The sequence below is a fragment of the Sorex araneus genome, chromosome 5 (genome assembly GCF_027595985.1).
Source record: "Sorex araneus isolate mSorAra2 chromosome 5, mSorAra2.pri, whole genome shotgun sequence".
In the NCBI taxonomy this organism is placed as follows: Eukaryota; Metazoa; Chordata; class Mammalia; order Eulipotyphla; family Soricidae; genus Sorex; species Sorex araneus.
The window spans coordinates 155,981,416-156,006,112 of NC_073306.1; the positions used below are offsets into that span (position 1 = coordinate 155,981,416).

Here is a 24,697-nt window from a genome sequence, read left to right on the forward strand (position 1 = left end):
TGGGGGCTCTTCAGGGTCAGGGAAATGAGATCCAGTTTGTTACTGGATTTTGCATATATATAGGCATATATATATGTATATATATGCCTCTTGAAGAGCCCGGCAAGCTACCCAGAGTATCCTGCCCCCGCACAACAGAGCCTGGCAAGCTACCTGTGTCATGTTCGATATGCCAAATACAGTAACAATAACAGTCTCATTCCCTTGACCCTGAAAAGAGCCTCCAATCATTGGGAAAGATGAGTAAGTAAGGCTGCTAAAATCTCAGGGCTGGGACGAATAGAGACGTTACTGGCACCAGCTCGAGTAAATAGATGAACAACGGGATGACAGTGAAGTCAAACAGCAGAGGTCAGACCCTCATTAACACTCCACCATATAGTGATTTAGATTTAAATTAATTTATTTAGGTGGTGATAACCAAAAGAAGGAAAAAGACTAAATGCAGAGCTAGAGCATACTTGGGAGTAGTCACATGCAATCAGGGGGTGACATTTATGAAGACAGCGAAGCATGAGTAGGGGAAGATGACAAAATATAGGTGGGGATGTTCTGGCAAACAGTTTGTGAGCAGAACAAAAGAAAAGAAAAAGCCGGAAAATAATAAGATGATTTTTTTTTTTTTTAGTAGGGGAAGCACACCCAGAAAGTACGCAGGGATGTGTCGGGTTCTGAGCTCAGGAATGACCCCTGGAAATGCTCAAGGGATCGTGTCTGGTCCTGGGGATTTGAACTGGAGTTAGCCTCATAAAAGGAAGCAATGTGCCTCCTGTACTGTTTCTCTGGCCCTCTTAAGTGATCCCACCCCATCCCAGTGATGGATTTAGAAAAAAAACGAAAAAGAAATCATTCAAAGGAGAGTTGTGTGTTCCTGGTTTTCAGCTAGAGCACAACTTTTTCTCTTGGAAGAGTCAGGAATGAGTCATGTATCTAAAGACAACATGAGTTTAGGAAAATGAAAGGAATCCAGCAGAGATACAACATAAGAAACTAGGGTGAATAACCCAGGAAATTAGGGTGAATGACCATGGTTGTGCTTTATTTCAATATATATTCTGGTCACTCTCATTAGTTTACTGCTTACTGGCTACCTGGAGCACCCCAGGTGCTTTTTCTCTTACAAAGCCTGGACGTTTATATTCTCATTCAGTTTCCTGAACTATCCTGTTTTGGGATCATGTGGGTTTGGTTTGATTTTTATCCATGATGAGCAGATTACAACTTCAAGTAAGGGCTACGAAGGATTCCACATCTATCTAGTTAGTCAGGCTAGGTTCCTGTTACTCGCCATCAATGAGCTTCAATGGTACAAATATTGCTTTGCCCTTTTTTCCACTTGCTGGCTAAGCCTTATTCAACACATTACTGACTTCCTGGAGGAACACTGTCAGGGATTTTTGAGAAAACTCATTCTCCTGGCTTTTTTTTCATCTATCTCTTCTCTTCTTTTCATATTTTTAAAGCATTGATGTCTCCTCCTCTTTTATTTATTTTTTTTTTTAAAAGAGAATTTTTGAAAAATATTTTTGCTTTTTGGGTCACACCTGGCAATGGTCAGGGGTTACTCCTGGCTCTGCACTCAGGAATCACTCCTGGCAGTGCTTAAGGGACCCTATGGGATGCTGGGGATCGAACCCAGGTTGGCAGCGTGCAAGGCCAATGCCCTACCCACTGAGCTATTGCTCTGGACCCTTTATTCACTCTTTGATATTCTAGCTTCCCACTTTCAAGACTTCAATTATCTCTTCAAATCATTCTCAGCTAACAGTGTGGGTTTAATTCAAACCCCAAATTTGCCACCATCTAGCATTGTGCCTCTCAGGGGCCACTTGGCAATTCTGTGCCTTGGTCTCTTCATTAAAAGTGCTTAATCATATTAATGTTAAGTAAATTAGTAAAATTAATTACATTTAAAGTACATTGAGCAAAACTGGGTTTTGTACGTGCACTCAATAAACACCATTTTCGTTACAATTGATAGTAAGCCTCCATTTCTATGTTATTACAGGTCATCTAAATTGGGAGTGGAATGATTTTATTCCACTTTTTTTCTACTGTTTTTTTTTCTGTCTTTTTTTTTGAACCAAACACCATTGGGATATCATAGAATATCAGCCACAGCCAGCTGACAGGAAGCATATGGGACTGTCCTGTCATGTACTTTGGACAAGTCATGTGATTTCATGGACCTTATACATCTAACTGGAGTATACCCCCTTTCCTTATTAAGATTTTCATCTGCATTTATATCTCTTCCATTTATATTTGCAGCACAAATATGACTCCTCATTCTGTAATTGTATATCTAACCACTGCCACTTGTCAAACTTGATGAGTCTAATTCTAGACCCTTACCTTCTAGTCCCAATTCACATATTTTCTCCCAGGGGTCTGTATTTATTTAACAAATGGTACCACAACCAATCATTTGATTAATTATTTTTTACCTTTCTTGTTAATTTTATACTCCCCATACTAGACTCTAATTTCTGCCTTGAGGACAATGTTCTCTCTTTTAAAATTCACTAAAACATATGTTCCCAATGCTAGTCAAGTCCCTTGTTAACAAGAAATAATCAATAACTGATCAATCTTTCATATCATATATGCCTATAGGAAGTATCAACAGCCAGGAGGAGCTTGAGAGGGGAAGTTTTATGTCAACCTCCTAAATTCTAAGGGAGTGGAAATGTCATCTACTAAATCTAATTTATCAGATGTGCATCGATGTGAAAGTACAGATTCTTTCTCATTGTCCTTTGACATTTTTCCTTGTATTTCTCTCAAATTAAGTTAACCAACATAGATTTAAGAGTCATAGTCTACTAAAACGTAGTAGTGAAAAGGGTTCCAAAATTTTTCCAACTTATTTAATTTTAATGAAGATCTGAATGCCTGCCAGGATCACCAGAATAATTGTTAGTTAGGTTTATATTAATGAACACGCTTAAGTGGAAGCTGTAAAAAAGGGGTGAAAGATTTGATTTTATGGGGCAGGTTCACTGCTAACAGCTTGCAGTGATGGACGGTGCCCTCGGTCTGTTTTTACTTTTTACACATGACATCCGATTGGAACAGCAGGCTCTTTAAGAAACATGTATTAAATTCAAAAAAGTATTTATTGGACTCCCGGTAATATATTTTTGTGAACCAATTAGTTCTTTCATAAAGAAAGAGGAGAAACCCCGTTAAAGTTGATTTGCACAGCAGTCTCCACCACTCCACTGGGGGGGCTGGGTTCTAAGAGTAAACATTCATTCCAGAAACCTTGGAGGAAGTTGCTTGTGAAATTGTTACAGACCCACTTGTGATCTACAGAGACAGGATAGTAGGAGACATCATCATATTCAGAAGTGGGTGATTTTCATACTTTTGGGCTCTCCAGATGGTCTAAGAGTTTGATGCACAGACTTTGATTCAGTTTGTGAATCAAACATTTCTCACAGACCACACAAGTTGTCTTTGGAGGACTAAGCCAAACTACCATGGTTAATTTTAAAAGACCTTCTCAAGGAAATTCCATCAAAGGAAGTTGGCTTGACTTTTCCAGATTACTAACCTGACATCCGCTCTAGCTTTTCCTCCCTATGTGCATTCAAACTGTTTGACTAGGGACAATATTTTGTTATTTACCATGGAATGCGCAGTCCATGTGACTCCTGAGCCTATGGCCTATGAGTTAAACTGATGTGTATAATTTTGTATTATCTCTAAATTAAAACAAGCAGCTTGCATTTGGATCATATATTTTTTTAACCTGACCATGAATAGGACATTGATAGGAGAGTGAACTGGTTCACCTAGAATCAAAGGGGACCAAGGAAGACTAGGGTGCTCTTGCTGGACAAAATCTGAATGTTCAATGGGTGCAGAATTATCCCACAATCTTGATAAAACTACCTGTGACTTGAGAGCAAAATAAAAGTTGATATATCATCCTTATTATAGATGAATGGATTTTAAAAGTTCTCAAAGTGTTAGAAATGAAAATGTTTGCTTTATATATTGCACTGTTGTCTCGTTGTTCATCGATTTACTCGAGCGGAGACGAGTAAGGTCTCCACTGTGAGACTTGTTGTTATTGCTTTTGGCATATTGAATACTCCACGGGTAGCCTGCCAGGCTCTGCTGTGCGGTCAGGATACTCTCAGTAACTTGCCGGGCTTTCCGGGAAGGACAGAGGAATCGAACCTGGGTTGGCCGCATGCAAGGCAAACACCCTACCCGCTGTGCTATTGCTCCAGTTTGGGGGGACCAAAACAATAAAACCAAAGTTTAGCAAACTTAAAATGGCTACATGTAAGAAAATATCCAAGCTCCAACTACCAAACTTAAAACATGCCCGTCAAGGAGGCAGGCTGGGAGACTCGGGGAAGGACTTCTGAGGCCACTGGTGAGGGGAGTGGGCACTGGTGGTGGGGCTGACGCAGGAAACACTGTGTGCTTGAAAGTTATCTAGGAATAAGTTAAGTTGCTTTATATAATAAATGATTATATTTATATATGGTTTAAAAATATTACTTGCTCTTTAGCTTGCAATATGTATTGCAAAAAGTCACTTCTTTTGCTTTTCAAATATCCTAGTGAGAAAGATATTATGAGAGAGACTATGCAAGTTTCTTTAAGAATTTAATAGCCAGAGTAAAAGCAAACTTCAATGAGGCATACTGCTTTCAAATTGGCCTCTAGGTAAGGGCTGGAGCTTGTAGCAAATGATAAAATTCATGAAGCAGTGTGATGTTGGTGCTAACAATGACAATGGTAACAGGAATAATGATAAGCAGAGTGACACTTTGAGTGCTACTGTGATTCTGTGCTTCACAGCCATTATCTTTGCCAAGCACCTATGAGATGCTGTTTTTCCAGTTTCACAAATGAGATCAATGGAGCTCAGAGTGGTCAAGTGTCTTGTCCAAGTTTAGCCAGAAGTGGAATATAATCACAAGTCATTTATACTCTAAACTTTGTATGTACTGGGTAGAAAATAGTTCCCAGTGAAGAACCAAGACATTAGATAGGCTTATGTGCCAGGCTGGCTCTTGACAGGTTTACGAGTCTGTTAGGGGTTACCAAAATATATCATCAATTGGATTCAATGACATAAATTTGAAAAGCTCTTTCATGTTTGCCAATGGACAAGCTGCCCATAGTATTGGATCTCTAGAGGGCTCTCTCTATGGTTAAATGATACCTGTACTCTCCCTATGTCATCAAATGTATTATTTTCTTTGATATTGCATCTATAGTATCTCATTCTTCTTTCTTCTTTCTTTTTTTGAAAGGGATTGTGGTGCATGGGAAATACCTAGCAATGCTCAGGGATCATTCCTGTAGTGCTCAGGTGACTATATACAGTGACAGGGAAAAAGCCAGATTCAGCCACTGCAAGGCAAGGACCTTATCCTAGGTATTATTTCTTTGGTCCTCTTCCTATTTGGAGACCTCTCTCCAAATAGAGTCAATTGGGCTCAGAGTATGACCATATGAATTTTGGAGGGCTGCAATTTAGTCCAAAGAAGAGGACATTTAGGGCATTTAAGTATGGGAGAGTTCCCTCTATTGCTTGGGAAGAACTGCTCTCTATGTGTAAGTGAAATTTTCAAACAATATGGTCTGTACAAAATATCAGCTTTGCTTCTGGAGGTCTTCAATTTTGATCCATTCTAGACAAACATCCTACATGACCAACCCCCTTAAAAGACTATGGTGCCAGGTGCCCAATGACCTTTGTTGATAGATAACACTTCACATGTATTCACATTGTGAAGCTCGTTCCTGGGGATATTAAACATACCCCATGTGACTTCACTAGAAGAGTATTACTGAAAGTTTGTACCTAGTTTCTACTCGGTGATCATCATGTACTTTCCCCCATGATGATTTTGCTTTTGCATCTTTTCTTGTAAGAGATCATAGCTATGAATATGACTAATGCTACATTTCAGCAAAATCACTGGACTTGGGGATCTCTGATATAACTTTCCTTCAGGCCAATCTTTCATTGGAAGAAATTTAAACAGTGTTTTATTCATATAAATGTATATATGGAATATGATGTGTTTTTGTCTCTCTGGAAGTCAGATAGGTCATATGGTTTAGCTTTGATCAGTGGATAAAGGGCAGAAGAGATATCTGCCATTCTAGGACAGATATACTTGACCTGGGGGGGGGATATTGAGGTTGTATGCAATACGGAATCACTAGATGGAAGATTGTTGTCAATAAATGGGAGGATAGAGTCCCATTTTGAACCTAAATCTTATTAATTCATATAAAATTGCGAGATGAGAAAAAGTTTGTTGTTTGTGTTTAGCCACTGAAACACTGAACTCTGTATAATACCTCTGAGAAGATGCAAGATATTGATGCTTTTGCATCAATCCTTGAAATGTATTCTTCTTTTGAAACATAATCTTTAGCAATGAAGATTCAGTTGCCTATTTGATATACAATTTGTGTAATCTTAAATAACATGAATAAGTTTCTGGGTAAAAACTACAGATATTTTCAAAATAGAAAAGGTATTCCTTATTACTGGATGAAAGTTCTTTCAGTACTTTTTAATAGTATTAAATTTAATAGTATTAAGTCTAATGAATCCAATAAATATGTCAAGCTATTATATGTGCTTCTTATCCCTTATATTTTATTTCCCCCAAAGCAAAATAATAGCATTCTGGTCCTATAAGGCAGCTATGGAGGGAACTGAAAATGAAGTGAGAGCAGATAAAAAAAATCTACAAATGTCCCCTGATTTTTTCCTTGGGTATCTTATTTACAAGCATAATCTAGAAATATTGGGTCCAACAGAGAACAGTGTCTGTGCTCACAAAACTTACAGGATGGGAAAAGTAATGTGGAAAGAGGAACTCCTAAATCAGAGAAAAGATTAGGAATGAGTTAGAAATGGCTAGCTTTCTGTGTTCCAGCATGTCAACACAAACTCAGGACTCAATTTCAGTCCTCTCTCTCCTCACCTATCAATGCAGTCAGTCAGTATGGCCTTCGCTGTATCCTAATACATCACCTAAGTTCCTTCTCTCCCCTCTCTTATTACCTTTCTGATTTAAGCTGTGCCTCTTTACCTCTGAAATAGCTTGCCCAAAGTCATCAACATGCTTCACTTGAGCCCCTGAGCTCATTTTACTTAGATGATCCTGCCAGAACTATATTCAACCAACCAACCAACCAACCAACCAACCAACCAACCAACCAACCAACCACAAAAACATTACTTTAGAAAATATCTGACCCACACAATTGAGTTTGTATTGGGGGTGGGGTAGGATGGGGATTGAAATAGAGGAGTCTTGGGGTCCTAGGGAAAGGAAGGTGGGTACACTGGTGATGGAATTAAATGCATGGGAAATTATCATTAGAAGTATCACAGAACCACAACCAATTAAAAATTAAGAAGAAACTAAAAATGTAAAAAGTAAAATAAATGTTGCATTAGGAATAAATTAATTAAAATAACCCATTATTTTAGAAAGTGTCTGAATCCACACTATATTTTCATTATTGAGCCACATCCTATGATGCTTAAGGACTGAACCAAGCTCAATGCTTGGAGGCCACTCCTGGCAGTGGTCAGGGGACCCTGCAGGGATGGGATCAGGCTCTGGTCTCCTCTGAGCAAAGCACACTCTCCAGTCCATTTTCACTATGTTCTCCAGTTCACTATGCTTTCCAGTCCATTTCACAAACTCCCTGCTCTCAAGTTTCTGACTTTTATTTTATGAATCATGGTTCTTTAATTAAATAAAACTTTTGAAAAATAAAAAAAATAAAAATAACAAGAAAAGTTTAAAAAAAATGTAAGAAATCATTGAAAAGTTTAAAGCCCAAGCACTGTAGAAATGCAATAAAATATATTTAACATACATTCACACTTAAGGTAATATACCTTATGTTCAAATTTCACACTTAGGATAGTACTCCTGAGTTAAACCTCATGTGTTTTCATTATAAATTTTGGTTACTTATATAGTTTGAATGAGTTGAAAGAATAGAATGGTTCTTTTATGTCTATTGACAACACTCCATAAAAGTGATAGAAATGTTTACGATCCAAGAAGAATTTGATGTTCAGAAAAGTTCAACTTCCTGAGAAAGATAGAAAATGATACTTAAAATGTTTGGATTCAACCCAGGTTTTATTCCTAGCACCCCCAAAGTTTCCTCCAAACCTGTCAGGAGTGATTCCTGTATAGAGAGTAAGGACTAAGCCCTGAACACCACAGGAAGTGACCCCAACTCTCCAAAATTTAAAGAAAAAGAATGAAATAAAATGTTCAAACCCAGAAAGCAGTGGCAGTGTGTTAGTTCATGTAAATCAGAATATCCGGAGCAGCCACATTTACATATTTCAATCTGTAGTCAACCATTCACTTGGAAAGCTGCCGTGCTTTTTGGGTAGCACTGTAGCACTGTTGTCCATCGATTTGCTTGAGCGGGCACCAGTAACGTCTCCATTGTGAGACTTGTTGTTACTGTTTTTGGCATATCAAATATGCCACGGGTAGCTTGCCAGGCTCTGCAGTGCAGGTGGGATACTCTCGGTAGTTTGCTGGGTTCTCCAAGAGGGATGGAGAAATCGAACCCGGGTCAGCTGAGTGCAAGGCAAATGCCCTAATCACTGTGCTGTTGCTCCACCTTTTTGGTTATCTGACAGAAAACTTCGCTTGGGCACAGAATATAATAACATTTTATCTCAGTTCTTAGAGCTGGATTCGAAAGTATATGAGTGATACTTTGCACTTAAGGAAGATCTTTTATCTGAGTCTTTCAAGAGAGGAACAAAACCAATTATTACCCGCCACCCTTCATGATTGGAAGAGAAGATCTTAATCCCTAATTTGCTGAAAGAAAGACAGAAGGCTCCAGGGATAAAGTGGTTTACTAAAGTCACACAATCAGTCCATAAAAGCCTCCAAATAACATTGAGGGCTCACAAGAGCTACTTTTTCAGAGGAGCAAATTTTTACAATTACTGCTTATTTATCCCCCTGCTTGATCTTGTTCTTTCCCATACATACCCTGTGCACCCCTCCCCCACATCCTTGGCATATTTTTATGCAAAAAATACTCCATCAAAAATGTAGATCCTGTTGATCTAATCTTCAGTTTATTTTAATCTCTTTTAAAAGATTTTGGTGAAGTGTGGGGGAAAAGATTGATCAAAAAAACTCTTCATCTCTTACCCATTCTTTTAGCCACAACATGAAACTGCTTGCAGAAATTAAAGAGAAGTTTGATGACAAAATAGCTGAGGAGATGTATGTCTGAATTGCCAGCACAACACTCCAGGTGTGTTAGTGAGTGTGTGTGTGTGTGTGTGTGTGTGTGTGTGTGTGTGTGTGTGCTTGACGTGTGACTTGAGATCAAACTTAGGGGCTTACTCCAGTTTCCTACCTCCTTACTAATGTTATTGTGAAGGGCATGACTCTCCAAAATCTCATCCTTTCTAACCATCTTGCCTTGCAAGCCAAGATAGGCAAAGAGGGTGAAGATAAGCCAGATGCCTAGTACGGGATTAGTTTGCATAAAAGAACTCAGAGGGTTGGAAGAGTAGAAAGATTCTCATAGGTGAATGTTGAGGAAATGAATGGCCAACATATGGGAGAGATTTTGATATGACCAATGGCAAGGGACTATGGGGAATATTTGAGAAACCAGTAGCCCCAGTTTTCCACGCAGGACTACTTTTAGCTCTCATCTTCCAACCCGAATGGGTCTTCCCAACATCCTCTACTTGGTGTTCCCCAAGATTACTTGGCAACCCCATTTTAAAGAACATAAGCTGAGGTTAGTATTTTTGGAGCCACATTATAATAAATCCTTTGAAGATCTGTTGGACTTAAAAACAAACACCTAAAACTCTGCATTGGTAGTTGGCATCATTATCCTAAGTTGTCCAGACTAGAATGCAGACCACTGATTTGTAGGAGGCTGCCTAAACAAGCAAGATAGGGAGTCAAGTCTGAGTGGCACCAAGGTCCATGATGCCTACACTAATGCAACGTTACTGTGTCTCTAAACCAGCACTTTCTGCATTGCCTGGGAATTTGTGAGAAATGCAAATACTCTATCTGGATCTCAGGTTTATCTAGTTATGCTTTCTGAGGTAGGACCATTAACAATGTGTGATTGTGATTATTAGCAAGTCCTTCAGATGACTGCGTAGCACTAAAGGATAAGAAACACTGCACTATTGTAATCTCCAGTTCTCTCGCTCTGTTCAGCATGTAGAGTGGAACATGAAAATGTAGGCAGGACTCAGTAAGGAAGATTGGGTAAAGGGCTGAGACATTTCATCTCCCATTCTAGATGAACAATCTAAGCTGGGGGTGAGCATCCTTATCAAAGGAATTGTACTGGAAAAATACTGGGGGTTAGGGGGAGATGTCTGACTGTCTTTACTTAATAGGATGATTTGCCAGATTGAGGCACTTTCCTAGATGAATGCCTCTTTAAGAAACAAAGAGCAGGAAAACTGGTCTTCAATAGGAAGCTTAGTGGGGCTGGAGCAATAGCACAGCGGGTAGGGCGTTTGCCTTGCACAGGGATGACCCGGGTTCGATCCCCAGCATCCCATATGGTCCCCTGAGCACCGCCAGGAGTAATTCCTGAGTGCAGAGCCAGGAGTAACCCCTGTGCATTGTCGGGTGTGACCCAAAAAGAAAAAGAAAAAGAAAACAAAAAAAATAGGAAGCTTAGCTCTGGAGCAGGGGCCAGGGGTGGGAGATAAGCTGGAGGGAAGGGAACAGATAAGACTTGGGGGACGAGAAAAGTTCCTGCCACACAGGCCTACTGGGGAATAGTGTAGGAGGGAAACTGAGGACACTGGTGGAGGGGAGTGGGCATGAAGAGGAGGGCAGGTTAAGAGTTAAATTTGCCTTTGTAACTGTTTGACCGCTTTGAAAGATATTTTCTTCGTGACCTCCCGCTGGGCAGGAAACTGTCACCAAATGGGCCAACAAGCTGCCCTAGGAACTCTAAGCAAACATTTGCAGAGAAATAGTTAACAGTCAACAAATGTTTAGATATGCAAATTAAGTGACCTCTCTGTGAGCCCCTTTGATCTATAGGCGTGATTTCCCTTTGATGTTGCAATATGTGTGCTTTTCCCTTCTCCCCCAAAAGGGTATAAATACAGCCTGCTTTTTGGAGTTCGGGACCTTCGGTTATGCCACGCTATTGAGGCACAATTGAAGGTCCCAATATAGCTATATTGGCTTAAATAAACCCCATGCATTTGCAGAAAGAGTTGTCTTGGTTTTGTTCTTTTGTCTCTCCGAGCCTCCCCCGGGCAGAGATCTGCCACCCCTAACAAAATGACCAATCTGGGCACCTTCTGATATTAATTTCTTTTATGGGGCAAGATGGAATGAAAGGGTAGAAAACAATGATAAGAAGAGATAAAAGTACAAATAAAAGGAAAGAAGAGGATGAACTAAAAATAAAGGAGTAGATAATTGACCAGGGGGAAAAGAGAAAGAAAAGAATAAAAATAAAGAGAAAGGAAGACTAAAGAAGTGAACAAGGTATAGGGAGTAGGAAATGTGGAGAGAAAGGAGAAAGAAGGAAGGGCAGAACAAGAAGAAAGGAGACAAATAGGAAAAGAAAAAAATAAAGCAATGAACATAGACTAAGGAGCTGGGCAATTGTTTGTGAAGTACCACTTGTAAGAGACCTACTGTAGAGATGCTGGTTCCAGAGGTTAACGATGGCAGTAATCACTATTCCAATTTGCAACAAAAAGGGATGGAAGGCAATTGGACCCCAGATGGAGAGACCCACAGAGATGGTCATAGAGTCATAATGAAGCAGCAGTGGTAGAGGAAAGATGCTGAGAGGCTGTCTGGAGTTCATTCTTTTTATTTATTTGTTTTATTTGACAACCATTTTGTATCTGATGCAAAATGGAATGCTTTCAAGAAGTGGGTTTGCTTAGTACAAGCTCTCTGAATTAGAGCAAAGAAGCCTAGATGTACATAGGTATGCTTGTGAAGTTTGTGTCTATGATTCATCTCCCCTTACCATTTCTTTTGATCAAGACTTGGTCTCTTTTATACCCTGTCTTTCCCCATTCCAGCCACTCGCTGGTGTTCTGTTGCCAATGGTCACTGCAGCTTTCAAGCTGCAGAGAGAGGCTGATGAATTGCTAGCCTCATTTTCGAAAATCTGCCCTTCTCTTTATGCATGTTTCGTTACATTTTTCTCTTTCTCTTTCTTCCTTCCCTCCCTTGGTAGATCTCAGGGTCATGGGTTTTAGTTCCATGTTGGGTGCCAGATGTTGCATGAATATTCGTTCACTTGGAGCCTCTGAGACAAGGAATGAGAGAGAAATTATATTTCATGGAGGGCCCAGGTTCACTCAGGCACTGTGACAAAGGTAGAGTGGCCCCAAAATCTCCTTTTATTACCATCTTACTGTTCACACTCTAAAGGGCTCAATGCAGTGAGGTCATCAAAAAAGGAGTTACAGGAAGAACATGCAAAGCCAAAACCTTTTCTGCATACTGAAAACAAACAAACTTAGTACCTAGGATCTGCATACTGAAAACAAACAAGCTAAGTACCTGGGATCTGTGAGAAAAGGAAGACTGGGATTTCAGTATACTGAAATGTATGAAATTATTTACTAAGGTAGCCTAAAGAAAAAGATGTTCAGTTTCATCCAAACCAGTCAGGACACACGAGTAATCTCACCCATTTTCATGGGGACTTTGTTCCTGCCCGTGTGTGGCACAGTCTACATGGGCTCATGCTGATAGCTCAGTCCAGCTCCACAACCCTCCTTCCTTCCTTCCTTCCTTCCTTCCTTCCTTCCTTCCTTCCTTCCTTCCTTCCTTCCTTCCTTCCTTCCTTCCTTCCTTCCTTCCTTCCTTCCTTCCTTCCTTCCTTCCTTCCTTCCTTCCTTCCTTCCTTCCTTCCTTCCTTCCTTCCTTCCTCCCTTCCTTCCTTCCTTCCTTCCTTCCTTCCTTCCTCCCTCCCTCCCTCCCTCCCTCCCTCCCTCCCTCCCTCCCTCCCTCCCTCCCTCCCTCCCTCCCTCCCTCCCTCCCTTCCTTCCTTCCTTCCTTCCTTCCTTCCCTCTTTTCTTTTCCTTTTTTTTTGTTTTTGGGCCACACCCAGCAGTTTCAGGGCTTTCTCCTGACTCTGTGCTCAGGGATCACTCCTGGTGGGCTACAGGGACCATATGAGCTTCTGGGGAGTCAAACAATGGCCAGTCTTTTCCAAGGAAAACATCCTACCCACTGTCCTATTGCTCAGGCCTCCATTTACATTTTTGATCTTCCCATACTATATCTCATGGTCCAGTTAATGAAAGTCCTGTCTGTGTGGGGTGAGCTTCTATTTCCTTGATATCTCTCCCTCCCACACTCTCCAGTTTACCTGCATAGATATTCCGGTGTTAGCAGAATAGCGGAGTCCCAGATTTCTAACCAGAAGGAGAATAATTTGAAAAGCTCAGACAAGAAACATGGGGAGGAGTGGGAATGGTAGCAAAAGACTCCATGGCATCAAATAAATCGAAGGTTATGTCAAAACACAGTCTAATGATGCAGTCCTGGAAAATATTCTGAAAATCAACAGCGTTACATGACATGTGAATGTGTGTGTGCACACATACATCTGAGTTTACCAAAAAAGAAAAAAACCTTTTTTACCTAGTGTGTCTACATGAGGTTAGACAGAGATGCCGCCTAACACAATAATATTTGAAGACCCAGCATAGCAGAAGCTTTATAGTTGGTCCTTAGGTGTCTACAGGCCGTGAGATAGGAGCTCTCTAGATTTAGGCAAAGACTAAAGCAATTTAATTAGGCTCTCAAAGGATATTCTAACTCCTGTTTGACACATATGTGGAGACATAATACATGAAACGCTTATATATGTTTGATAGAGAAACTCTTGATACTTTTGAGGTATGCAGGTAGAGGGTAGAACCATATAAGGTAGGAAGTATAGATGCCCATGGTTCAGGCTACTGACAAAGCAGTCTTTCAGAGGTGTTTCACTTAGATACTAAAGTAATATTATAATAGAAATATTATATTTAATACACAATGTTAAATAATGTACAGTGACACTTCTCAACGCTAGATTAGAATTCCTTAATGGAGCCCTTCTGAGAAAATTATGGCAAAAATTCAAGTCAAACACAGAATATAGTTCACAACTAAAGAGACAATAGAGCTCACTAAAATGATGGGATTAAAATAGGCCAGAGAGATAGTAAGGCACTTGTATTGTATACTTTTGACCCTAGTTTGATCCCCAGCACCACATATGGTCCCTGGGAATGGTCAGGAATGACTCCCTAAGCACAGAGTAGACCCTGAGCATTGCCAGATGCAGTCCTGGGAAACCCATACCCTATCCCCTTTCAAAATAAAATATAAAATAAAATGTTATTAGAATTGAAGAAAGAAAGAGCCCAACTAAGAATGTAATGAAATAAATCTTTTTCTTATGAACTTTGCCTTACTTAATGTGCTACTAAAACTTATGACCATGGTTATATCAGAGTGAGTCAAAGTCCCAATGGCCGTCATCAATATTGAATCTAGGGAAGGGAAATATGAAATGCACATGTGGTGTGGTTGCCCAGACTAGTCATTTTCCCCTTTCCCTTCTTAAACCTCAGTACTCCTTGGAGGGGTGAAGGGAGGTGAAATAAAACAGAACTTACATTCTTAAATCCTCGGTACAGGATCTGGAGCTCCTTCTTAGTAAATTTACTCTGGGCTTCCAGCAGCTCCAGGGCCTCTGGCCGGTGCCTGACAGTGGCCATCTCCAGCTCATCTTCCACGCTGTCTGTGGAGGAAGCAGCAGAAAAGATCTTAAGTCCAGTCTCTAACCATCACTGCACACTCACAGCCACACAGAAACCATGGAATGAAATGGCTATGGGAGGGCTGGAATTCTTTCAGAGGAAGGGTTGCACACGACAGGAAGGGGGTCTCTATTGCCCCAAGGTTAGCAGGTAAAGTGAAGACAGTTCTACATAACATTCTTTTCTTTTTCACACATTCTAGTGCTAGACATAGTAATGCTAGCATTTGTATAAGTTGGGAAGTGTTTTAAAAGTATCACAATTAGGGGCCGAAGCGATAGCACAGTGGGTAGGGCGTTTGCCTTGCACGAGGCCGACCCAGGTTCGATCCCTGGCATCCCATATGGTCCCCCAAGCACTGCCAGGAGCAATTCCTGAGTGCAAAGCCAGGAGTAACCCCTGAGCATCGCTGGGTGTGACCCAAAAAGCAAAAAAAAAAAAAAAAAAAGTATCACAATTATTAGAACCCAGTATAGGTGTGGACACACCAAGTATTAGCTACAAAAGTGGTGTTTTAGTTGAATAACTCATGCAGTGCAACAATAAGATAGACTGCTGATATGCTCCAAATAATCATTTTGCTTGGGGATACCATAGTCAGGTTAGAGGCTGACATGACTCAAGGAACCAGCCCTCAGTTTGTCACAGTGCTCCTTAGTTAAATTAGGACTAAGGGAAACTTCTCAGTAGAACCTATTTTGCAATCTAGGAAGTCCATCGCTATAGATATATTCTAAAATATTATGCCTCACTTGGTGAATAGACTTGCTCAAAGATATTCAATATAAAAAGAATTTTGTGGCCACACAAATGTGGAAAATCCTTCAATGGTAATATTCTGTCAGCAGAATACTAGAAGGCAATGGTGTTGAGAGAATCTACAACAGATAATTTGCTTTCTTAAACCAAAAGTGTATGTCCATAAAACACTTTCTCCTGACAAGCAACATCTGGTAACATCTGCATATTTGCCCCAGGCTCAGGTAGAACAGAAGGCAGGGAAATGCCAGGATATATTATGATCTCTGAATGCAGCATCTGTTACAACATTTAGTTTCTGGGAAGTGGGATCCAATGGAGATTTAAGGAATTCTTGTGGCGACAGGCCATAGTTTAGCCCACACATGAGCTAAGAGAGTCCTTCGAAACAGATGCATGCTGGTCCAGTGTTACAATCATGGCTTGCCTGCGTTCTGTCACTCTCTCAGCTTCAGATGCTCAACTCAGAGAAGCAAGGCTCTGGAAAAGAACTTCTCATGAACTCCGGTCCCAGAGCAACTAATAGTCTAAATTCTATCTTCTGTTGGAAATTTTTAAGTTCCCCCAGTCACTTCATCTGTGATACTTAGTAATGCTGCCTCTTACTGATAACTGTTCGTACTGACTGCTTTGTCTCATTGAGTGCCACTGAGTGTCACAGGGGCCAGCACCCTCAACAACAGGAAAAAGGGGCACTGGAAATCTCATCCAGGCATGTCCTAATCACTTGGCTCATGGAATTTACAAAACACCGACAGGAGTGATGAAAAAAGTACTCAGAAGTGTTGTGCCTGTCAGACTGTAACAGGAGCTAGAAATAAAACATTGCCTTTATGCTTTCCATTGAATAAATATAAGGGAAGCTGTAGAATAGTGACAGATAGATTGCAATAACAAAAGGGACATAGAAAGATGAGAAAGCCAAGAGTAATCTCGAGGCTATTAAAGATCAACATGAGAAAGGCAGTGAAGGGTGCCCTGAAGAGATGTGGAAAGGGCTGAAAGTAGCTGAAAAACATGACAGATCCACCTTGCCAGGCTCTATGGGGACAGAAAAGTCCTCCAAAGCCCAAATGAGGCTCCTTCCACTTTATTCTCTCTTTGCTGGAATGGATGAGCGGATTTCAGTCATGAGCGGGAGAAGTTGAAGGAACAAGGTGCCTCCTTGGGTGGTATCTGACATAAGGAACTGAACTGTGTTCTGGTTACTGTAGCTGACAAGGGTAAAATACATGCCAGGGAAGAGATTTGATATGTCAAAAACTGGAAAAAGCTGTGCTTTCTTAGACGTGTCTTCAGATTTACTCCCTTAGAATCGTTGACAGTATAAATCCCTGTTCCTTTTCATATTTTCTGATCCAGCTCAATTCTTACTTTGTGGTTTGCCATGCTAGACAGAAGGGCCTCTACCCTAACTTCCTCTCACATAACTTAACAGATCATCATGGCATGTCCCTATTTGTCTTATCTGTTGTGGTGTCCCCTTGAAGACAGACTTAATGTCTTATAGACTGGCACCATAGCATTGTTGTCCTATTGGTCATCGCTTTGCTCGAGCGAGCACCAGTAACGTTTCCATTGTGAGACTTGTTACTGTTTTTGGCATATTAAACATGCCATGAGTAGCTTGCCAAGCTCTACCAAGCGGGCAAGATACTCTCGGTATCTTGCCAGGCTCTCTGAGAGGGATGGAGGAATTGAACCCAGGTTGGCTGCATACAAGGCAAACACCCTACCTGCTCTCCTATGGCTCCAGCCCAAAGAAAGGGCCAAAGACGAGCACAAAGGGACTTGAACCCTCAATCAACTGGAACAACATAAAATCTGATATCTAAAAGGCATTCCAGAATTATTGCTGAATGAATTAATGACCCAATACAAGTTTCCATTTCTTGGGAGCACCCTTAATCTTAGTTATCCCTAGAAAATTTCTCAAACTAAGATTTGCAGACCGCTGGTGGACCTGAAATATTTTCTTTGGAAATGCTGTCTTCTTTATGCATTGTTCTCAGGCACACAGCATGGGAAAAAGTAGAGGGAATTTTAATCAGAGCAGCCTTTCAATCATGGCATAACCTCTTCTTAGATCTCATGACCCTTCCTCGGGAAAGAAACAAAACAGCACATTAACTTCTCGACCTTTGTAACCACACAGCAGTCTGATTCCCACCAACACAGCTTCTTTCTCCAGCTGTCGCACACTTACAGACAAAAAAAAAAAATATCTTATGAGCCTGAGACAAAAGACCCAGGGCTGGAGGGTCAGTGTAATTGAATTAAGCATGTGTGATAGGAAGATCATCACATGCAATATTCAAAGCACCGTGCTTGATGTGTCTGCCTGCGGGCGCACTTGTTTTCCAACCTGACTAGTACCTTACTTCTTAATGACTCCTCGCTGTCACAGGACTGCTTCTATTTTGAGGAGGCTGCCAGGCTCTAGAAACATACCTGAAATCATCAGCAATCACCAGCATATTATCAGTCAAAAAAGCAACACCACTTAACCCAATCAAGGCTCCGATTCCTAGAGACAGACTCTGCAGAGTGCACAGCATGAGTCTGCAGGCACCGTAGAGTTCGCGGCGTTGACTCAGCCGCCCCTGGAACCCTGCACTACAGTGATTCTAAGTGTGGATGAACACCTGTTGAGCTCCTGTAAGTGCTAGGGTGACAGCAAGGTGCTGTACCGACTTCATCCTAGTTCTCACAAGAACTCCACCATGAAGCATAGCTGTTCATTTGAGTCTCAATGAGGGAAGAAGTGGCCAGATGTTATACAGAATAGGTCAACACAGGATTTATCATCATGTCTTTGATGTGAAGCTTGTGTTCTATTTGCGTGTGTGTGTGTGTGTATTTGTGTGTAGTTACATGCTCTCACATATACTTATGTTCACATCATATCAACAGAAATCACAATGAGAGAAATAAGAATAGCCTCTCTCTTCTTAAGTGATGTCAAATGCTGCAGAGATTTGACTATATCCACTGAATCCTCTTTCCATCTGATCTTCTCCTACTCCTACTGCAATTTGGCTTATTATCCTGGTTTGGGATGAATGGTGACTCCCTAAAAGTTAGGGCTTAACCCTGACTGACTGCACTTGGAGATAGGGTCCTTCTGGAGTAGTTAAGGGGAAATGAGTTCTTAAGGATAGGGGCCTGGTCTAATACATCTGGTATCTCTCTAAGGAGGAAAATGACCCGGGAGACATATGCACAGAGGCAAAGTCATGGAAACACACAATTTGGTCTATTAGCTGAGGGAAGAAACTCAGAATTCCAGTCCTTGATGTTAGATTCCCAGTCTACAAACTAGTAAGAAGATAAATTTATGTTGTTAATGCACTTTGTCTGTGGCATTTGTTGGTGGCTGTCTAAAACTCACAGACACCTATCTCTGTTCAAATGGTGTGCAATGTCAATAAAAGCATGTCTTGTTATTATTCTGGTGAATGATGGGCAGTATGCTAGTATATCAAATCACTTAATCTTAACGACACCTCTCAGTATAGGGGCTATTACTCTAACTTTATTTTATTTTAAAGTTTGTTTTGTTTTGGGTCTATATCCAGCGGTGCTCAGCATTTGCTACTGACTCTATATTCAGGGATCGCTCCTGCCAGGGCTTAAGGACCATTTGGGGCATCAGAGACCAAATCAGAGTCAGCTGTGTGCAAGGAAAGCCCAAGACCCAATGTACTATCTTTCCAGCCTTATTGTTCCCACTTTTTTGATGAGACAACTGAGGTGTAGAAGATCTAATTTATTCAAGGTCAAACTGTGAGATGAGAAGGAAGCAGACAGATATCTGTCACCTTAAAATCCAACTCTAAGCCTTCTATTGAAATGGTTGATAAAAATAACCACCCAGGGCTGGAGCAATAGCACAATGGGTAAGGCATTTGCCTTGCACAAGGCCGACCCAGGTTCGATTCCCAGGATCCCATGTGGTCCCCTGAGCACTGCCTGAGTGCAGAACCAGGAGTAACCCCTGTGCATCACCGGGTGTGATCCAAAAAGTAATAGATAAATAAATAAATAAATAACCACCCGATTAAGAACTTAAAAAAGCAATATATCTGATCTTATTTGAATACCAACACAAATCCTGCTGGATAACCAATATTGCACTTATTGTATATAGAAAAAACCTGGGATTCCCAGAGCTTAAACAACTTACTCAAGGTGACATAGCTAGTAAGTGACAGAGCTGGAATTTGATCCCTGGGGTTTTGACATCAAAGATCATAGGTTTAGTCAATATGCTATTTTAAGAGATGGGAACAGTTATATAATTTGTTCCCAAATCCTAGGGGATGAACGATATCACACTATAAATCAGAGGGTTACAATGTTTTGGGAAATACCTGTTTGAGCACATTGAATGCTTGCCATGATATTTATAAGGGTGGAACAACTGTCCTGATTGGAAGCCTGTAGAATAAGGCCTAAAAATGACAGGGTCTTGGGTCCAGAAAGGACACAGAGGTGGCTTGCTTTTTTTTTTTTTTCTTTTTTCTTTTTGGGTCACACCTGGCGATGCAGAGGGTTTACTCCTAGCTCTGCACTCAGGAATTACTCCTGGTGGTGCTCAGGGGACCATATGGGATGCTGGTAGTTGAACCCTGGTCAGCCGTGGCAAGGCAAACACCCTACCCACTATGCTATGACTATGACTATGACTATGACTATGTCAAGCCCGGAGTCATAGCCCTGGGCTTGCTTTTCGGAAATGTTATCTACTGAAATTTTCTTAAGTTGAGGTTATAAAAAGGCTAAGGATTAAGTGTATTGTCTAAGAAGCAGAACCAGGAAGATAGTGCAGCAGTTAAGACATTTGCTTGCTTGTGGTCATCCTGGGTTCAATCCCCAGCCAGGAGTGATTTCTAAGCACAGAGTCATGAGTAAAGAGTGAGCACAGCCCAGTGTGGCCCGAAACCATAAAAGAAAAAAAAAATCCTCAGAATGGCAAGACTCTGGCCTCTGGCCTCCTAAACCAAACCCAGATCTCTTCATTGAATAGCTACAGACAACTGCAGAACTGCTGATTCATATACAGCCCGAAATAAGCAGAAAACAAGTCATTTTTCTAATGGATGTATCTTATAACTTGTTTTATTTCAATCAGACAACAGGTTACCAAGCCTAGACACCCTTGAGTTTGCTGGCTGGCTTTCTTCGTTCTTTTTGTCAGATTTAAGTCTCTCAGGAATAAGATTGTCCAGTGTCTGAGTCAATGGTCCCCTCAGGCCTTGACACCATTGGACTATAAATTGGAATTCAAATCTCTTGGGAACAACAAAATAACTTTTAAAAATAGGCACTTTTCTTCTTTTTCTCATAAGTTTTCTTAAAATGCTGAGGGCGCCCAACTCCTGATTATTTGAATTTTTTTTTCCTTTTTGGGTCACACCTGGCGATGCACAGGGCTTAACTCCTGGCTTATGGACTCAAAGATTACTCCTGACGATGCTCAGGGAACTATATGGGATGCTGAGAATTGAACCCAAGTCGGCTGCATACAAGGCAAATGCCCAACCCGCTGTGCTATCTCTCCAGCCCCTGATTATTTGAATTTGACTCCCTTAGAGGTCAGACAACAGCTACAGTAGAAAACTACAGTACAGCTTACTTCAGAGAAGCACAAATGTGAGGCATTCCTTCTCTATACAGGCTTGTGTAAACAAGTCCAGCAAGACTAAAATGAATAATGAAAAGAATATGTGACTTCTTTCAGTTTATCCAGAACCTAGACCCTGTAAATAGAGATGAATCCTTGTCTTTGCCTAGTCTAAAACAACCTGAGGTCAAGGTCTTTGGCATACAGACATACTTAGTACAATCTGTGAAACCAAAGAGCATTATGTAGAGCCTTGTCAGCATAAAAGAGGATTAAGACTCTACGAAAATGTATAATTCTAGTGGTGAACTTTACGTAGCATAAGCAGATATTTTACAATGGTTCACACCCAGAACACAAAGTATTATAATGCAATCTTACTTCAGTTTGAAAAGTAGGGTGTCAAGAGGTTACTACAGGAGTTAAGAAACTTACATGTGGAAAACTCAGGTTTGATCCCAGGTACCTCATATGGTACTGTGGGAACACTGCCAGGAGTGAGCACAGAAGCACCAAGAAGAAGACCTGAGTGTATTGGGTGTGCCATCCCCCAACCAAACCAAAACTGAAAAACAAAAAAGCTCTGAATAATCATAAGAACAATTATTTAAGTATTTTATTTGAGTGAATTTCCTGCAGAATCTCCTGCCCTCACGCCAGGCTGTCTTCACCAGGGCACCTCCAAGGATGGCTGGTTGAGTTTCCCTCCCTGTCCCAAGCAGAGCCCCGACAGCCAAAAACCTCCAGAACCCTGTCACAGCCATGCTCAAGGCCACTCTCCACATGCTCAGATGAGCCTCACCCATGAAGGAACCGACAGAGGAACCCAGGTCTGAGGGACCCGTGGCTGAGATCTCCAAGCCTGCCAGGATCAGGACTGGGCCTCCTCCACCCAGGTCCCCCGTTTTCCAGTAGCTTGGCAGCCACACCCACAAACAGCCCCTAGCACCATGTAATCTCATAAACAGCCAAGATCCAGAGACTATAAAACAAAGCTCCCAGAAGAGAGCGATGCAGAATCTCGCATGGCAGAGCCTGGCAAGCTACCCGTGGTGTATTTGATATGCCAAAAATAGTAACAATAATGGGCCTCATTCCCCTGACCCTGACTGAGACAGGGACGAATGAGATGTTACTGGCTCCCACTCGAACAAATAGGATGACAGTGATACTGTGATACAGTGATTTGAGTGAATATTGATTCGCCTAGCAAAAAATTCACTTGACTTGATTTATATTACTTTATCTCATTTATTTAAAAAAATGTCTGTTTTCATGTATACCCTTTATTATACTGGTCATGCAAATACTTTTTTGATAATACCATTATGGGGCTGATAATGCATACTAAATATTTAAAGTTTGTTCCAGTGACTGGTATTAGAGGAGTATTTAGCTAACTTTGCCCAAGGATTTATCTACACTTTACAGAGTGCTGGGAGATAATTGACTACAGAATTGGCCACTGCAGCTCAAAACTTGTGAAATAGAAGATGTGATTGCTTGTGCACTGTTCAAGTCTGACACAGCAGGATAACTTACAGTCCCCCGAGGGAAGATTGCCATAGCTATTGTATGCAGTGCCAATGTAATATTTTCCTCTCTTCGACTCTAAAAACATGTATAGATATTGATAAAATGCACAGACTCAGAGAATTCTATTTCTCAGTTCCACCCTTCACAATGTTCAAAATAAAATAAAAGGGAAGCGTGATAATCATTTGAGGAAATAATTTTAGGGACTAGACATGTTTTTAAAGTTCACACACTTGCACAGTCAATAAGTACAGTATCTTGGGATACGACGTGAACCTGTCATTTTTCTTCTTGTGCTTATCACTCAACTTCTTTGGATGGAGAGTTCAAAGAGGGGCCAGACTCCCAGAAGCGACTCTTTCAACTTTGCCAACTTCAGATGCCCTAGCTCAGCAATGTGCAGGCTTGCGAGGCCTTTTCACTCCGCCTGTCTTCATAACCACTCACCTATCCACCCACTAAGAACTATTTTCAGTTGCACATTGGGAGCATCTGAGCAATTAACTCCAAGTTGATCATGCACAGCCCACGATGAGAAAGAATCGATCCATCCCAAATACTGTTGGAGTCTGGGCATTTCTCAGACTACTGGAACATTGGGAACTGGCCCCTTAACTCCCAAATTTTGTTTGTAAAACATTTTTTTTAACTCTCACCCTGAAAGTATATGGGAACTAAAAAGCTCCTTTATAAATAGTACCTTATACTGTTTAATATTCATATATCACATGGAGAATGAAAAGTATGTTGGAAACAGCCAATTATTTTGAATGTCTTCTGTTAGAGGTGGCTGTTGGCAATTTCCATTACAGAAGAACTTGAGCGATTTTGCAATTTCATGATTGAGTTCAATCACATAAATTATTTCTACTTGAAGTAGAGTTTCTGGAACTATTTCCTCATAGGACTTATGAATGAATTGTCTCAACATTGTTTATAAGCATAAGTAATTCTTTGTACAAACTTAGATTCTTAAAACATCACTAGTTGGAGTGCTTGTTTTTAACATTAACTATACCATCACTGAAGCAAGCCGTAAATTTCCTGTTATGATGGGAAATACCATTTTATTAGTGTCAGGGTCTTATCTTCTGGTTAATGAGGGAAATAAACAATAAAAAGTATATTGCCAGTATTTTATATATACATAGAGAGAGATTTTATATATTATATATGTATTTATATAATATATATTCCTGTTATAGACTTTGTTATATACATATATATATTATAAAATCTATAACAGAAATGCCAAGGTAGAAGAATACAGAAGCAGGAATAGGATCTAACTCACAAATCAGAAAGACAAAAATGAAAATGATTGATATTCTAGTGAGGAAAGCAACTGCTGAGATAGATTGTGATCAAAGTGAAAATCAAAAGTATGGCCTGTGGAGAAAGATGAGAAAAGATACCCTGTAATGGCTTACTAAATTAAAAATGCCCTAACAAAAGGATGTTTTCTGAAATTTGATAAGATTTCTCCTTTGTTCTGAAAAAATCTAATAATAATAGCAAGCCCTTTGTTAAACCCTTTGCTCAGTGCAAACTTATACCTATAGTAACTCATAATATCCTTGTCAGCACACAACGCATGCTCCAGTTTGTTCTACAGATGAAGACACTCTCAAGGATAAATGTAAAAAACTTGCCTCTGGCTTCACTGTAGCAAAACCAGGGTATCAGTTCTGGAAAGTCCCCATCCAGATTTGTGTAAATAACTCATCTACTCTTCCATTTCCACAGTGAAGGAGCAGAATATATACTTCACTTTTCTAGAAGCAACAAACTCATCCTATTATCAGAAAACTAGCAGTCAAGGGATCCTATACAGAAAATAGAGCCACGTAACAATTGAGAGCAGTCTTGGACCCAGATGCCTAACTTTTCCATTGCGTATTCAAACACAGACTCTCCTCTCTTGTGATTATAAG

The 24,697-nt window shown here is 40.6% G+C and overlaps 1 protein-coding gene across 4 annotated transcripts in view; it reads right to left on the reverse strand.

The window, feature by feature from the left end:
• The window catches only part of KCNIP4 (potassium voltage-gated channel interacting protein 4), a 540,146-nt gene that overhangs the window by 104,554 nt on the left and 410,895 nt on the right, over positions 1-24,697 (reverse strand). For 3 of the 4 annotated variants that reach the window (XM_004616544.2, XM_004616543.2, XM_055139126.1), the window contains exon 2: positions 14,699-14,823. In XM_004616544.2, coding sequence (XP_004616601.1) covers positions 14,699-14,823 — 125 coding nt within the window. The remainder of the gene's footprint in view (positions 1-14,698; positions 14,824-24,697) is intronic. The other variant, XM_055139127.1, reaches the window with a different exon arrangement.